The sequence below is a fragment of the Diceros bicornis genome, chromosome 2 (genome assembly GCF_020826845.1).
Source record: "Diceros bicornis minor isolate mBicDic1 chromosome 2, mDicBic1.mat.cur, whole genome shotgun sequence".
NCBI lineage: Eukaryota > Metazoa > Chordata > Mammalia > Perissodactyla > Rhinocerotidae > Diceros > Diceros bicornis.
The window spans coordinates 32,063,745-32,082,115 of record NC_080741.1 but is presented as its reverse complement, the minus strand read 5'-3'; the positions used below and the strand labels follow the sequence as shown (position 1 = coordinate 32,082,115).

At 36.1% G+C, this 18,371-nt stretch overlaps 1 protein-coding gene and 1 pseudogene across 8 annotated transcripts in view; one reads left to right on the top strand and one right to left on the bottom strand.

The window, feature by feature from the left end:
- The window catches only part of SLC4A7 (solute carrier family 4 member 7), a 119,101-nt gene that overhangs the window by 31,356 nt on the left and 69,374 nt on the right, over nucleotides 1-18,371 (top strand). For 7 of the 8 annotated variants that reach the window (XM_058554088.1, XM_058554080.1, XM_058554043.1 and 4 more), the window contains exons 2-3: nucleotides 8,344-8,425; nucleotides 12,788-12,934. In XM_058554088.1, coding sequence (XP_058410071.1) covers nucleotides 8,344-8,425; nucleotides 12,788-12,934 — 229 coding nt within the window. Of the gene's footprint in view, nucleotides 1-5,244; nucleotides 5,414-8,343; nucleotides 8,426-12,787; nucleotides 12,935-18,371 lie in introns of those variants that run through there. The other variant, XM_058554048.1, reaches the window with a different exon arrangement.
- LOC131411306 (dnaJ homolog subfamily C member 9-like) lies at nucleotides 6,716-8,074 on the bottom strand (annotated as a pseudogene).

Genomic DNA, 18,371 nt, shown 5'->3' with positions numbered 1-18,371 from the left:
ATACTCAACATTCAACAAGTATTTATTAGAGAACTTACTAAGGGCCAGGCCCTGCTTGATGCTGAGGATACAGGGGTGAGCAAAACAGACATGATTCCCTTTCCTCTTGGAACTTATTGTTCAGGCTGGGAGACAGTTAAGGAAGTAGTTATGTAAATATGTAATTACAAGTTTTAATAAATACTATGAAGAAAAAGTACTGTGTGTTCTCAGCATGTATTACAGTGACCTTGGTCTGTTGTCTAGTGGATAAAGAATCCATGTAACTGGGACTCTATAGAGACCTGGCTTTTAATTTTAGTTCTTTCACCAACTAACGAACAGTGTGATCTTAAGCAAGTCACCTAAGCTCGGTGTGTGTACGTATGTGTGTGCATATGAGAAAATTGAACTGGAAAAGTAAAGCCTATCCATACCTATGTGTCTGTGATGTCTTATTTATTCATTAGGAGGGGAGAGGAGAATTCATATACCTCTGGATTTCTTATCATGGGGAGCCATATCTTAGCTGTAAATTAACTGGTAAAATGGACATTGGATTATATTATAGTTTTTCATTCACTAATGTATCCCCAGTACCTGAAATAATGCTCAGCACATAGTATGCACTCAGTAAATATTTGTCGAATGAATGGATGAGTTCCTTAATTCCTAGTCTTTAAGGAAATGAGACTTCTTTCATGGTCCATTGATTCATGGGGAACAGGGGAAGAATAGGCAAACAGACCATATTGCTGAGGGGTTTCCTGGCTCTCTCTTGTTGGTTTTCAGTAGAAAAAAATGCAGCAGAACCCAGCTAATGCTAACCCCATGCTGACTGAAGATGGGGGATCTCGACAGAACACTTACTGGACCTTTTGCTGAAAAACATCTACTGAATCTTTGTGTGTGTGCTTTTTCCCTTTTGTGCAGAATGCCTGTGCTTTTCTTTACTTTTTAATTACTAATAAAGTTGAGATAGTTTTAAAATAAGCCCATTTTGGAAATAGATTTTTATTATCCTAATTTCTGTTAATAAATTTATATAAACTTGATAACCCTAAGATAAGTAATTCCTATAGGTTTTTTGGTGTGTATGTACTGAATTAGAGGTTGGAATGAATGCTTCTCCTCATAGAAATAGTGTAATAAATATTTGTGATTTATGATTTCAGATAGAACCCTAATGAGGCTTTCCATTTGTCCATGACTTGTGCCTTGTAAGGAATCATCTGACAATCAAGTGTCTCTAGCAATCCTCTTCATTATTGGAGGCTGTGACTTGCCAGTTTATGCCTCATACCTCATTGAGTTCTCTTACATTCTTTGATTTCTTTTTTTTTGTTTGTTTGTGGGGAAGATCAGCCCTGAGGTAACATCTGATGCCAATCCTCCTCTTTTTTGCTAAGGAAGATTGGCCCTGGGCTAACATCCCTGCACATCTTCCTCTACTTTATATGGGACGCCAGCACAGCATGGCTTGACAAGCGGTGTGTCGCTGTGTGACCGGGATCTGAACCTGCGAACCCCGGGCCGCCGAAGCGGAGCGCATGCCCTTAACCGCTGCGCTACGCGGCCGGCCTGGTTCTTTGATTTCTTCACTTTTTCCCTTTGAAACTTTTGAGAACTCAAATTGTCTTTAGTTTTAACCATGGTATTTGAAATAAAAATTTCTGAAGCTTTTTGTTCCAGTGTCTGAATCTGTCCAGTTCACCGTCTGTCTGGTGACAAAGCATTTTTCCCAAGGCTTTAAACTTCTTCTGTGAGAGTCACATGATTGCCTGAGTTTAAAATTTGCAGTTTTAAATTTGCAATGATTTTCCATATACCTTTTACGTCTCTTCTGCTTATTTTGGAGTAATGAACGGATCAAAAACATGCCAAGTGAGTTCTTTAGAAACTATGAATATCATTCTTTGGCTTTTCATTTTATGAAACAGTAGTCATTGATGATTTTTCCCTTTAAGTAGATTAGAAAAGATTATTTGCCTTATTCTTAAACTCTTTGCCCATAAATTTAAATTTTTCTAATATTTAAGTTCAACTATTGGTGGTAGGTGGGGATAGGATTGGGAATTGGGATTGTTTGGAGAAAACTTTTATTTTGAGGGGACAACATTGTTATTTATATACTTGGGTAGATTGCCCTGGGCATCTTGGGGAGAATAGTCTGGCATACAAATCAACTTTTAGAACACTATAGATTTAGAATTTCTTATGTTACAGTGAAAGTGTATGGTAACTTTACAGTATTTACTTTTATTTACAGTATTTACTTTTATTTACAGTATTTTCTTGTGAGTTGCAATGTACATTTTGTTTTCTGAAGGAAGGAGGTTAGTAAAAATACAGATGCTTAGGCTCTACCTTAACCTGCTGAATCAGCATCTCTAGCATAGGGCAAGGGAAGCTGAATTTCAACACATTTTCTAGGTGTGTCTGAATTTATAATATATCATAGAATCTCTTAATACAATTTTAGATCTTTATGAAAGTTGGTTGCAGCATCTTGGCATTTCATCCTAGATACTCTGTATGCATTTCTTATGAATAATTCTCCTGTACAACCATAATATTGTTTTAGGATACATTTTAAATCCTCACATCAGTTGTAATTAGGAAATTAGCAGGCATTTGTTTCTGTACTCGTAAAACTTCTCTAGTTAATCTAGTTTTAAAGATATATAGTAGATGAGAAAGACTTTTATAGAAAAATGGGGGTTAGCCCGGTGGCGCAAGTGGTTAAGTGCGTGCGCTCCGCTGTGGCGGCCCGGAGTTCGGTGGTTCGGATCCCCGGCACGCACCGACGCACCGCTTGTCAGGCCATGCTGTGGCAGGCGTCCCATATAAAGTGGAGGAAGATGGGTATGGATGTTAGCCCAGGGCCAGTCTTCCTCAGCAAAAAAAAAAAAAAAAGGAGGCTTGGCAGATGTTAGCTCAGGGCTGATCTTCCCCTCAAAAAAGAAAAAAGCACAAAAAAAGAAAAATGGAATAGTTTCCTTATTCAGATTCGGTAAAAGTGTGGTCATCTTCTGTGGGTTATGCGCTTGTGCTTGGCACTTGCACATAGTGTCTCATCCCATAGCTCTTTCAAGTGGGGATTACACTCTGTATTGGAGGACCAAGGCAGGTGAAGTGGCTTTCAAACAGTTGCATACCTAAGTCTGCCTCTGTATTCACATGGTTAAAATAAATCAAAGCAGTATAAAAAATAATAAATCCAGATGTCTATCTCTACTGCCAGAGGTAACCAGTCGTACTATTTTCTTGTGTGTCCTTCCAGTGTTTCATTATGCAAATTCAAATATTCCTATTCTGGGGAGTTTCTTACACTTACAAAAAGTAGCATACTATATATGTGGTTCTCTACCTTGTGTGTATTTCATTTTATAATAGGAATTAGATATTTTCCATGCCAGTATGTAGAGAATGTCCTCGTTTTTTTCAGTAGCTTGGTATTCTGTTGGATGCATAGCCATTCCTCTATTAAGGGACCCTTGGATTGTTTCCGGTCTTCCTATTACAAGCTGCAACAAATACCATGTACATGGGTCATTTCGTATACAGAGAATTTAAACTTTATGATCTTATATGGATAATTCTTTTTTTTGTGTGTGAGGAAGATCAGCCCTGAGCTAACATCCGTGCTAATCCTCCTCTTTTTGCTGAGGAAGACTGGCTCTGAGCTAACATCTATGGCCAATCCTCCTCCTTTTTTTTCCCCCAAAGCCCCAGTAGATAGTTGTATGTCATAGTTGCACATCCTTCCAGTTGCTGTATGTGGGATGCGACCTCAGCATGGCCGGAGAAGCGGTGCGTTGGTGCACGCCCGGGATCCGAACCCGGGCCGCCAGTAGCGGAGCGCGGGATAATTCTTAAATCTATTGTCTTCTTTGTTATAGAGTGGTTGTAATAGTTACCTAGATAGAGTGAGTCAGTCTTGTATTGATATATTTTGGGTGCCTTTTTATTCTTCCATACATTTGAGTTTTCCCAGTGCCTGGGCTTTATTTCATTTTAGGTAGGCTTTTTAAGTACTGGCTTGTGTCACTCACTCATCTGAGGTTGAGAAGGAAAAGATTTTGATGTCAGGGATTGCTCTTTGCTGTTGCTATTTTTAGTTTTCCACTATATTCTTAGAGTTAAAAAATGAGGAAGAATTTTTTCCAAATGTAAATTTAAAAACAACTGACATATTAACAGATTGAAATTTGGATTTATTCTTTTTTTAAATTACTAATAGTAAAACATGTTTGTTGTAACAAAAAATTAAACACATGTGAGTGTCTGTGTTATTCCCCAGTGCTTTCCAAGTCATCAGAATGAGACAGAGTTAGTTAGCAATTAGGTGTTTAGCCTTCCAAGTGTTTAATATGTACATATATTTTTTGTGTAAACTTTAAAAAAGAACACAAATAAAAATTTACTCTATACAGTGTATTAACTTCCTCTGTATTTAGAAATATGACTTAAAGCATTATCCTCAAATAATAGGATTTAAAATGAAGTATATTTGTTTCAGAAATGTATTGGCCCCTTGAAACACCAATGGCTTTGTTCTAAGAGATTTTCAGTATATAGCCAAAGGCACCCTGCACACTTTGTTGAATTACTTGTAATATGTCAAGGGCCGGTTTGTGTGGCCTACTTAATATTTGCATTTGTAGCAGACTGCCTTTCTGATTCATGTTTCACAGTTGTTGAAAAGCTAAGTAATGTTTTTAAGAGAAGGGAGAGGTGCAGATGCTCCTCCCCTCCCTTTCTTTTTACAGTGCTAGTATTGTCAATTTTTTAGACTTTTAACATTTTGACTAGTTTATTCTACAAGTTACACATGAAAACGTTTTCGTTGAAAACCCAAACAATAACAAGAAAATAATATCCTCACTTGGCTTTAGGTTAAATGACTACTTAAGTCTTCATCGAGAGTATCTAATGGGAGCAAGCTGGATGGACCATGAGAGGATGTGCTGATGGACATCCTTTTTTTAACATGCCACTTTTTGCATATATTGGGAGTATTTTTCTATGATAGATGTTTAGAGGTCATAAAGTATGTGTATTTTAAATAAATAAATATTGTGAGATTGCCCAACTTAAGCTATTTTTGAGTATTAGCTGATTAGTGTTAGTACATCTAAACATGTAAGTATATCTGCTTAGAAATAAAAGGTTTTTTTTTTGTTTAGGGGTTTGATATAAGTGTATTGTTTTCCTTCCTATCTTGTCAGTGGTTCGGGCTAAATGATAGTTTAGAATGGGAGCAGTTAATCCCTTTTAGAATACACAGTATGCTACCCTCTTCAGCTAATGCAACTTCCACGTCTTTTATTTAGGAGACAGCTTATCTTTTGGATCTGTGCATGCTTAGGGACTAAATGACGTGAACTCATTGGAGGAAAGCTAAAGGTTTTAGAGTATGACATGCTTAATGGTTAGTGATCATTAATTATTCATTCTTGTACTTTTTTGGGTTTTTTGTGTGTGTTTTTGTGTCTTTGTTTCCTACTTTAGCCTTTCCTCATTACTAAGTGTGTATGACTGCTGCGAGGCAGTTTGATCAACTGTACATGCTGTTGTCTGTCTTCTTACTTATTCCATCATATGAAAATGTCTCGTGGTCTACACAGCCTACTTCCCACTCCTTTAAATAAGGAGCCTTACCAAGTCGTTTAGCTTTTCTGAGTTTCCTATATTAAACTGAACACCAGTCCTTCAGAGTCATATCTGGGTACCTTTTGATATCCAAATCTATTCGATTCTACAGTTTGGATATCTAACCTTCAGAAAGTAAGTTTGGGGGAGGGAGGAGGGCAAAAGGGAGGATTAGGCACATGTGTGTGGTGATGGGTTGTAATTAGTATTTGGATAGTGAACATGATGTAATCTATGCAGAAATAGAAGTATAATGTACACCTAATGTACACCTGAAATTTGTACAATGTTACTGCAATAAAAAAAAAGAAAAAAAATTAAATGGTGAAAATAAAGAAATAAATAAAAGTAATAACAAAGTAATAGCAAAAAAAACCCAAAAAACAAAAAACCTGTATCATACCGGAAACCATTTTCTGTAATATAACCCCAAAATAAACATTTTTATGAGATTAAAAAAAAAAGTAAGTAAGTTTGGATATCAAGAGATATGCATTTCCTTAATATACTGGATCTGGTTCTGAGTTTTGGGTAGCAAATGTGAGTTTGGATAGCAGGGAATTTTTTGAAAATTCAATAAAATTGATTTAGTTTCTGGGTTTTAAGTTATGAGAATTTGGACACTGGGAGCTTGGATAGCAAGGAACAATTGTATATGAATCTACTCTGTATACACTGAAGTATGATATTTTAGATCATCAAAAGTTGGAGGTGACTTTAAAAGATCGTTTTACCCAACCTCCTATTTGATCCTTTCTAAAACAAACTGGTCCTCTGGTGTATGCTTGGACATTGAAAGCGGTAAGAAGCTAACTACGTTACTTGTCATTCTGGTTTATTGTTCTGAGTGCTAGAGAAGATGTGGGGCCATAAGAGCAACCACAAAGAAAACGAGAATGGACGAGAGTTTATGTTCTTGAGAATTTGAAAAATACTATAATCGGATGGATAAAAAAGTAACTTCATTCCGGAAAAATGATATTCATTAGAGTGTTAACAATGTTGTGGTTAATGTTAATATTACTATTTTTTTGTTATTTAATTCTCTCATCTCCAGTTGTCTCTGTTGCCTACAAGGGTATCAATTAAAGCATAAGGACCTTCGAAGAGAATGAATGAGATTATTTCTTTTCTTTCTTGAAAGTTGTTTTTTTCCTCTCCTGCCGTGGAAGGTTTGTAGTGCTTTGCTTCCTTCCAGAACAGCGTCCATTTCCTGTTGTCCATCCTTTTGCTTGCTCTGAATGACTGGTTTCAGGTCATCCACTGCTTCGAGCCCCAGGCCCTTCTTGCTCCTTTCTGGTTCTTTAGCCTCTTCCTGGGCCATCCTTTTCCTTGTATTCATCTTTAGCTTTGATTCTTTGACAAAAGCGTGATAAGATTGGACCTCTCCGGTGTGAATGGCTTTCTGAGTGAGGTTCCATATTCTGGGTTCCTCTGTGTACTGCCCACACAGCACAGACTCTGTGAGCTGATCCATGTCACCCTTGAATTTCAGTTAGGCCTGCTGAATATCAGCCAGCTCTTCCTCAGGACCTGGGCTTGGTTGAGCACAGCAGAGTCCTTGTCTGCTATTCCCTGCTCATTGTACAGTGCTGTCTAGTCTTGGTCACTTAAAATGGAATAGACTTTCCTGAGGAACTGGAAGTGGCAGGTGGCGTCTTCCTTGTCATCCTTGCCATCTAGTCGGGGTGCACCTGTGGGGACATCTTGTGGTAGTCGTATTGTACAAGGTTCAAGGCCTTATGCTGCCCAGCGATGGTAAAGGTCGGTGAGGCCGAATATTTCCTTGCACAGCTCCAGCAGACCCTTGCTGGGCAAGGGTCCAGAGTGAGCTACAGCTCAAATAGAAGACGTTTTGAGGAAAGGGAATTTGCTCATCTGTCTCTATCTGTGGCACAGAATCTTGTGCATAATAAGTTCATGATAAGTAGTTAATGAGGAGTATTATAATATTCCTTTGAAAATTATTAGAAATGGAGAAGGAAAGTTAAAGCTAAAATTTTATTCTTTTAAAAATAGTGTATGCAGTATTTTACAATAAATATGTCTAGTCTTTTTGTTGAGCTGAAGAAGGGAACAAAATTATAAAGGTAGGCTTTCACAACTCAAAGCTAGAATCTCTTTAGAGATTCCATTTTGGCATGGCTTTTACTTTGTAGAGAAATAAAAAGTTCTTATAACTTTGGTTGGTTCTTGGTTAATTTATGAGTGAGAGTGGTACTACGTGTTAAGTCTGTAGACTCAGTTTTAACAATTTTATATTTAACCGCAATCCAGTCCAGTATAGCTGAGTTAAGTGTTCCTTTTAATCAGAGGACCTAAGAGCAAAGAACAAGAAAGAAAGCATTCTATATTAATATCTAAGGGTCGCCTTCACCACAGATTTTCTTTAATTTCTGATCTGGAGGGTCTTTCTGTTGAAGTGAATATATTTACCCATTACTTAGTAACTTCCATAGAAGACCAATTAAAAATCTTTGTCACCTTAATTCTTACATGAAATTTTTGAATGGTCTTCTGTGGATTAAAAAAAACCCAAAAAGCCTATAAGCATATTTTAAAAAGAATGCAGTTAGCTAGAATAAGAAATTAATTCTTTGAGAGGAAGGCAATCTGTTACATATTATTGGCTATCTCAAATAATACACCTATTAGCAGGTCCTCAGTATATATTGATTTCGTGACTGAATGAGAATAATTTCTTTTTAGGGTCACGATGAAGAAGCTGTTGTGGATCTTGGCAAAACCAGCTCAACTGTGAATACCAAGTTTGAAAAAGAAGAACTAGAAAGTAAGTTTGTTTAAAATAACTTAAGCTTTTTAAAAACCAGCTCAACTGTGAACATCGTTTGAAAAAAAAAGAACTAGAAAATAAGTTTGTTTAAAATAACTTATGGTAGGGGGGTAAATTACTAATGAATGTTTGTTAGTGTCCTTTAAGTTTTCCCTATTATTTGTTGAAACATTTTTTGTTGTTGTTGTGAGGTAGAGCGTACATTTAGAAGAGTGTTCAACACTTTTCTAAATACAATTTAAAGAATAATAATACTGCAAACACCCATGTAACTGCTACCTATATCCGCACATAGAACATTCCCTGATTATGTACTCTTTGTTCAAAGTATTGGCAAAACATAGATTTCAGAATGCTTTTCAAACTTCACTGATGGTTACCATCACTGAACTTGGAAAATTGAAGTGCCAGTTATAAAATCAGTTAGTTCTTTTATTTTTTTCATTTCTAGCAGGCTGGGTAATTTGTATTATGAGCAAACTAGAGTGCCAGACTAATAAGCCACAGTTATCACTAGTTGCCATCTAAATGTTCATTTTATAGATCTGTTACATCAGCCTTTTAAAATGCTATAATAACCTCAGCATAGAATTATGGAGCAAATGAGTTATTTGCCAAACTTATCTTCCCTAAGCCAGAAGTAGTCCTGGCAAATGGCTTTTTTTTTTTTCTTTTTCTTTTGAAATAATGTTAGATTTACAGAAGAGTAAATTTATCTTTACAACGCAAAGATAGTACAGAGTGTTCTGTATACCCTTCACCCAGCGTTTTCTAATGTTAACATTTTACATAACCATTGTAAGTTTATGAAAATGAGGAAATTCACAGTGGTATAATACTGTTAACTAAACTTCACATTTTATTCAGATTTCATTAGCTTTTCCACTGATGTCCTTTTTCTGTTCCAAGATCCAGTTGAACAGTTCAGGGTCCTGTAGTATAGTTAGTTGTCATTTCGCCTTAGTTTCCTCTAATCTGTGACAGTTTCTCAGTCTTTCCTTGTTTTTCATGACCTTGACATTTTTTAAGAGTGGTGGTTAGATACTTCGTAGAAAGTTTCTAACTTTGGGTTTGGCTAATGTTATCATATGAACAGACTGAGATTATGGATATTTGGGGAGCATACCACGAAAGTGATGTACTCTTTTCAGTGTATCATATCTGTGGACATATGATATCAACATGACTTATTATTGGTGAGGTTAACCTTGAACACTTGGTTAAGGTGGTGTTCATGGCAAATGTTTTGATAGACTTATATTTGGGTCTTTTTGAGAACTACATTCTTAAGTTAAAGTCTTCTGTGAAAGCTGGTACCATATGGGGCCATTAATCTTTTGCTTTTAAAAAGAAGATGAAAAGAGACACAAATGTTGTCCACATTTACTTTCTGAGATGAAAAAAAACTCTCTCTTTTAAAATTGACTTTAAAAGTCTGGGCTTACTAGGGCTTCTAGAAAGAACCTCAGTTACCTAGAAGCTTGTGGTTAAATTCTGTGAATTATGGGGACTAGGATAGTTAAAATTTTTAGCAATAATTTTATTAATTCAAATGTACAGTGATACATTTTATCCATCACTTACTATTTAATGTCATCCCTCAAATATATGTGACCTAAAACATGAAGAGAGGCACTTGACAGTGTTCCTTGGCTTCCCGTGGTTACCCCATGGCCCTTAGCTTTGCATACTGTGTACATAGCTAAATTTCAGTATCAAATTTGAGGGAGAAATTGTTTATCTCCAAGTTTGACTGAAGAGGCCTTTGATGGAGTAAAGTAAATGTGAAAGAAAAAGGAAAGAAAAAAATTCTAACAGAGAACACTAAGGGCAAAAATGAAAGCAGAAAAAACAGTAAGGTTTGATCTCCCAGTCTTTGGATTCTAGCGTATTCTTATTTATCTCGTCTTTCTAAATTGCAAACTCATAGAATTTATTTTTGTTTTGGTGCACTGGGGCTTGTGTGCCAAAACCCATTAGTACTAATTGGAGTAACAACTTTGTAATTCCCAGTGTACAGTGATGAGAATTTGACTCTTTAATTGCCACTATTCTTTTGTGTTTAGAAGAGAATAGTTTCATTAAAATAAAATTGTTGGGGCCGGCCCAGTGGTGTAGCGGTTAAGTTCGTGTGCTCTGCTTTGGCGTACCGTTCGGATCCCAGGCGCGGACCTACGCACTGCTTATCAAGCCAAGCTGTGGCAGCATCCCCTATAAAGTAGAGGAAGATGGGCACGATGTTAGCCCAGGGCCAATCTTCCTCAGCAAAAAAGAGGAGGATTGGCAACAGATGTTAGCTCAGGGCTAATTTTCCTTAAAAAAAAAAAAATTGTAAGATCACTGAGTTTTGTTATAGTTGTTTTTTTTTACTTTTCTTATTGAGATATAATTCACAAAACATAAAATTCACTATTTTCAAGTGTATAATTTATCATTTTTTAGTATATTTACTATGTTGTGCAACTATCACCATTCTCTAATTCCAGAACATTTCCGTCATCCCCAAAAGAAACTCTATATAATTGGTTTTTAAATTTGGGATTTTCTAGTAACATTTTTTCAAATAATTGATATTTAATTTCTGTAATTCTTTATCTAGTACTTACCACGTACTAGATAGAGTGCAGGGTATTGGGAGATGTTTAAACAACTGATTTTAGTTTAGTGTGTTTCCGTAGGTCTAGTCCTCTTTTAGTTTGAAAGGTAATTGTTTATGTTACTGATATTAATATACAGTCATGTGTTGCTTAACGATGTGGATACGTTCTGAGAATATGTTGTTAGGTGATTTTGTCCTTGTGCCAACATTATACAGTGTACTTACATGAACCTAGATGGTATAGCCTGCTATACACCTAGGCTATGTGGTACCAATCTTATGGGACCACCCATATGTGGTCAGTTGTTGACTGAAACATCATTACATGGCACGTGACTGTTGGCAACTGAAACAAAAAGTCAGTGTTACATTTTTCAACCTTAGTTGGGTACGTGGGCATTGGGCAACTCAAGTTTTTTGCTACTCTGTGCGTGTTTGTAAATGACTGCGAAATTGCCAAGAGTATTGATCTTGGGCCTACAAGTAAATTTTAGTGAGTTGGCAAATTTGCAAATACAGAATCCACAAATAATGAAGATTGACTATACTTTCAAATCTCATCCACTCAAGATGAAGATCTTGAGTTTCTTGAGCTATTTATTTTCTTACCATCTTATGGATTTTATTAGGAAAGAATGTCATTAACTGCTCTTATTTCAGCATATTACTTTTTTATGTTGTACATAAGGGCAAAAAGCAGCTCTATGCCAGATGGTTTTCAAAAGTTGCAAATTAGTTAAACTTGTAGTCCATGACCCCTTTCACTTAATACAGCTTAGATAGGAACCTCATTTAAACTCCTTAAAAAATCAAGTACCTGCCTCTCAGTATTTGCCATAGTGCTGCTAGCTGTCTAGTTCCCTGATTCAGTTTCATTTAGCGGTCAAAAGCAGAGATTCCCTTTCCTAATTGTTTTGTTGGTCAGAATGTAAACTCAGGATAATGAAACATCAGCAGTAGCTTTTTCTATTTTAAAAGTATATGATAACCCAGGGCCGGCCTGGTGGCGTAGCGGTTAAGTGCGCGTGCTCTGCTTTGGCGGCCCAGAGTTCGCCGGGTCGGATCCCAGGTGCACACTGACATACCACTTGTCAAGCCATGCTGTGGTGACATCCCATATAAAATAGAGGAAGGTGGGCATGGATGTTAGCCCAGGGCCAATCTTCCTCAGCAAAAAAAAAAAAAAAGTGTATGATAACCTTACTGTATTGCTTTTTTCCCCTAGTCTGACAATTCCTACCCTTTAATTGGAATATTTGGACCATTTACATGTAATGTAGCCCTCAGTAATTTGGACCTTGCTGATTTGAGATTTTCAAAGCTTTGAAAAGTAGTAAATATTTACAAATATCTATTTGTGAATATTGATTTTGAAGTATTTAATCATCATTAAAGCGTATCTCTTAACGACCCTACTAGCTAGGATTGGCCAAAATGTTGATGGAATAAATTTATGTCTACGTACTGTATGATTTCAGGCAGGCCAAGCTCTTCTTTCTCAGAATATCTTTTTAGACTTACAAACTAATGCTTACACTAGTAACCTGTATATCTAGTGTATTTATCAGTCAATGGTATTAGCCCTTGGTGTAACACTGTGTAGCTCTGTAAAATAAGAGAAGTAACAGGAGACTAGCATTGTTAATTATATGAGCTTATATGTAATTCTTTTTTATCAAAGTAAATTTTGGTATGCTTTGTGTATACCACTTTTTTTCCCTATCGGAAAACCAGTAATATGTTTCCAAACTTTTTGCTAGGTCATCGAGCTGTATATATTGGTGTTCATGTCCCGTTTAGTAAAGAGAGTCGTCGGCGTCATAGGCATCGTGGACACAAACATCACCACCGGAGAAGAAAAGATAAAGAATCAGATAAAGAAGATGGACGGGAATCTCCTTCTTATGGTAAGAGAAAACACTAGTTCTTCATTAACCATTTCAAGTTCTTTCCTGGAAAGCTTTTTTTTTTTTAAACATTGAATATTTCCTTTTTTAAATTCTATGTCTGCAATAATTTAGACATATTATATGCATTGAGAAATACTAATTGAAGAAAGGATATTTTTTCTACAAGAAAAATATTTAGTTTAGAGGTTAAGATCTACTTGGGGTAACTGAAAAAAGTAAGGAGCTTTGTTTTCTTCATCGTATTCCAGGCTTTGCATCGTAAAAGTTGAGTCTTGGCGCTTAAACTTCAATTCAGTAGGGTTTTATTTCCTTTTCTCTTATATGTTTTATCTGTCATATATTTTATTACTTACATATGCAGTGAACAAATGTCTGGAATCTTCAGGCTCCTGGAAGAGAATGAAATTTTTTTTTCATTTTTAAACACACTTTTTGGCCAGAAGATTTTATTCACTAAGCTAGATTACTTGGTTATCTGTGCAAAAAAGAGTGCTCTGATTTGATAGTTTTGTCTATAGAAGGACACGATTTTTCTTTGAAAACACAGAAATATAGACATACCAATAGACAGGAAATCAGAAAGAAAAAAGGCATATAGTAGAGGAAAGAGAATGTTATCAGATAATAAACATTGGTAGTGCGGATTTAAGTGGCCCTTGGGTGGGAAAAGCGAGAGCCAGAAAAAATAGCTGTGTAACCTGAGGAGGACTCTTAGACAAATTAGGCAAATTAAACAAGATGCTTCTCAATAACCCATAGGTTAAAGAAGCAGTCATAACAGAAATTACACTTAGTTGACTTACAGGGCATCATTGGTTTTTTAGGACATCATGGGCCCACACGGCCATCTCTGCACCATGAGTCCTAGTGTGTGCATTTTAGCAAAGCTATGTGAGCTGTACTCCTCTAGGCACTTGTGTGCTATGCTAAAGGAAAGTTTTTGTGAAGAGCAGCAGGCTAAGTAATACCTGGATTTTACCTAAGACTGGGGATAGGATGTGTTCCCATCAGTCAAAATGAAAAGACCTTGTATACAGGGCATTGGATAGAGGTCTCAGAAGGGTATTGCCTTAGTAATGGGTCTTAACTAGTTTTACACTAAAGGCTGCCGTGGATCTGCTCTAAAAATTCTTAAAAGCAGGTCTGGAAAGAAGTAAAGAGATTTCAAGTATTTGCATGCCAGAACAAAGTATAATACTACTAAAAGAAATACAGGAAAATCCAGCACCTAACCATGTAAAATTCATGGTATCTGACAGACATAAATTATTTGAAATATAAAGAAGTAGGAAAATATGAGCCATAACCAAGAGAAAAAGAAATCAATAGAAACAGATCCAGAAATGACAGAGTTGATGGAATTAGAAAACAAGCATGTTAAAGCAACTATAATATGTATGCTTTATACGTTCAAGAGGATAGAGGAAAATATTGATGAGGAGAAAAACTGAAAATATAAGAAAGCCCAAAATGGAACTTCTAGAGATGAAAAATACAATATCTGAAATGAAAAATACACTAGATAAGATTAACGGAAGACTTGACACTACGGAAAAAAAAAAATTTTCATTTTCAGTGATTTTTGAAGACAGAATGATAGAAACTATCCAAAATGAAACAGAGAAGAAAAACTAAAAATGAATAAACAGAGCATCAGTAATGTGTAGAACAATATCAGGTAGTCTAACATATGTATAATTGGAGTGCCAGAAAGGAGGGTGGCAGAAAAAAATATTTGAAGAAACAATTTTTGCAAAATTTCCAAATTTAATAAACACTCTGAACTCACAGATCCAAGGAGCTGAACAAAACCCCAGGGGAAGAAACATGAAGAGAACCACACAAAGGCACATAAAAATCAAATTGCTGAAACCAAGATGTAACAATCCTCAATGTATATGCATGTATAAACAGCTTCAAAATACATGAAGCAAGAACTGATAAAATTGAAAGGAGAAAGAGGTAAATCGACAATTATAGTTGGAGATTTCAGCTCTCCTTTCTCAGTAATTGAGAGAACAAGTAAACAAAAAAATCAGTAAGGATACAGAAGACCTGATTAACACTATCAGTCAGATTGCTATTCACATTTGTGGAACACTGCACCCAACAATAGCAGACTACACATTCCTTATAAGTGTAAATGGAACATTTACCAAGAAAGACTGTATTCTAGGCCGTAAAATAAGTCTTGGTACATTTAGAAAGACTGAAAATATATTCTCTGACCACAATAGAATTAAACTAGAAAGATATCAAGAAAAATCCCCAGATATTTGCAAATTAAACAAGATGCTTCTCAATAACCCATATGTTAAAGAAGCAGTCATAACAGAAATTAGGAAATATTTTGAACTCATGAAAATAAAAACACAGTACGGGCAGTAGCTGAGATAAAATCTTGCAAAGTGAGGACACGCTTCTAAAATGCACAGGTTTCATTTAGGGCATGGTACTGTGCAAAGTGAGGGCTCCCTCCCTACTGAAATTTTTTAGATGCGGCTAAAGCAGTGCTTAGAAGAAAATTTATAGCAATTAGTACTTATACTGGAGTACCTAGCCAGTGTAATAAGGTCAAGAAAGAAATTAAAGGCATACAGGTAGCAAAAGAAGAAGTAAAATTGTCTTTATTCACAGATACAGGATCATGTGTGTATCAAATCCTGAGCAATCTGCAAAACTACAGAACTAAGCGAGTTTAGCAAGGTTGTAGGATACAAAATCAATTATATTTCTATGTATTTCTGTATAGTAGCAATGAATGATCAGAAATTGAAATAAAAAATACCACTTACAGTAGCACCAAAAATATTACTTGGGGATAAGTCTGACAAAAAGTGTGCAAGACTTAAATGTTGAAAGGTTAGGACGTTCAATCACAGCATGTCTGTGTTTGTCCTGCATAGGTCTCAGGGTATTCCTTCAATATGAAGACCCATGTCATATATCTTTCTATTGCCTCTCCCCCATTCTTTCTGGGGTTTTTCCTGTTCAACTTTCTTCTTCTGTTCTTTATATCTCTTAACCTTTTGTGTTTTCTGTTTTCTTCTTTGTCATTGATGCAGTCTGTCTAATTTCCTCAGATCTGTCTTCTTTAATAATTCCTTCTAATCTACTCTCTAACCTCTTCTAATATCCCTGTTTGTTGCCCCTACAAGTGCCTGGATGTTTGTTTACTTAGGTGTAAATTTTGAGTTTGACTTCATCTCTTATATTCAACAGAACTTGATTTTGTTTTTAATTGATGCTTGTAGTTGTTTGCTTGTGTGTTTATATGGGGTTCCTAGGGCATTCAACTGTCCTGGACTAGAATTTATGTTAATTTCCCTGTTTGGGGATCCTGTACCACATAGGTAGTTTAAATTCAGATGCCATGAGTGGGATATCTATTCTTTGCAGTGACTTGTCCTACCTCCATAACCTCAGCTGACAGAGTTTTGCTTCTCCATGATAACAGGAAAAGTCAGTTTCTGTATACCCCTAGCTCGGAGTTTCCTCTTCATTTTTTGGAACTTGGGGATTTTCTTTTTTCACTCTTGAACTTAGCTACCTATTAATTACATATTTTTAAATGTTCTATTTTATCTGACATTTTCATGTATTTTTTTTTTTTTTGGTGATTTTTATTGATATTTTAATGGTTTCTAACATTGTGAAATTTTGGGTTGTACATTTTTGTTTGTCCATCACCCCATATATGACTCCCTTCACCCCTTGTGCCCACCCCCCACCCCCACTTCCCGGGTAACCACAGTCCAGTTTTCTCTGTCCATGTGTTGGTTTATATTCCACATATGAGTGAGATCATACAGTGTTTGTCTTTCTCTTTCTGGCTTATTTCACTTAACATAATACGCTCCAGGCCCATCCATGTTGTTGCAAATGGGACGATTTTGTCTTTTTTTATGGCTGAGTAGTATTCCATTGTATATATATACCACATTTTCTTAATCCAATCGTCAGTCGAGGGACACTTAGGTTGCTTCCACTTCTTGGCTATGGTGAATAATGCTGCAATGAACATAGGGGTGCATAAGCCTCTTTGGATTGTTGATTTCAGGTGCGTTGGATAGATTCCCAGTAGTGGGATGGCTGGATCATAGGGCATCTCTATTTTTAATTCTTTGAGGAATCTCCATACCGTTTTCCATAGAGGCTGCACCAATTTGCATTCCCACCAGCTGTGTATGAGGGTTCCTGTTTCTCCACATCCTCTCCAACATTTGTTGTTTTTTGTCTTGGTGATTATAGCCATTCTAACGGGCGTGAGGTGGTATCTTAGTGTTGTTTTGATTTGCATTTCCCTGATGATTAGTGATGTTGAGCATCTTTTCATGTGCCTATTGGCCATCTGTATATCTTCCTTGGAGAAGTGTCTGTTCATTTCCTCTGCCCATTTTCTGATCGGGTTGTTTGTTTTTTTGTTGTTCAATTGTGTGAGTTCTTTATATATTATGGAGATCAACCCCTTGTCAGATGTATGTTTTGCAAATATTCTCTCCCAGCTGGTTGGTTGTTTGTTCATCTTGATTCTGGTTTCATTTGTCTTATAAAAGCTCTTTAGTCTGATAAAGTCCCACTTGTTTATTTTTTCTTTAGTTTCCCTAGTCTGGGTAGGCATGTCATCTGAAAAGATTCCTTTAAAACCAATGTCAAATAGTGTGTTGCCTATATTTTCTTCTATGAGTTTTATAGTTTCAGGTCTCACCTTCAGGTCTTTGATCCATTTTGAGTTAATTTTTGTGAATGGCGATAGCACATGGTCCACTTTCGTTCTTTTGCATGTGGCTGTCCAGTTTTCCCAACACCATTTATTGAAGAGACTTTCCTTTCTCCATTGCATGTCCTTAGCACCTTTGTCGAAAATTAGCTGTCCGTATATGTGTGGTTTTATTTCTGGGCTTTCAATTCTGTTCCATTGATCTGTGTGTCTGTTTTTGTACCAGTACCATGCTGTTTTGATTACTATTGCTTTGTAGTATGTTTTGAAGTCAGGAATTGTGATGCCTCCTGCTTTGTTCTTTTTCTTTAGGATTTCTTTAGTTATTCGGGGTCTTTTGTTGCCCCATATAAATTTTAGTATTCTTTTTTCTATTTCTGTGAAGAATGTCATTGGGATTCTGATTGGGATTGCATTGAATCTGTAGATTGCTTTAGGTAATATAGACATTTTAACTATGTTTATTCTTCCAATCCATGTGCATGGGATATCTTTCCATTTCTTTATGTCATCGTAGATTTCCCTCAATAATGTCTTGTAGTTCTCATTGTATAGGTCCTTCACCTCCTTGGTAAGATTTATTCCTAGGTATTTTATTCTTTTTGATGCAATTGTAAATGGTATTATCTTTTTGAGCTCTCTTTCTGTTAGTTCATTATTAGCATATAGAAATGCAACTGATTTTTGTAGATTGATTTTGTACCCTGCAACTTT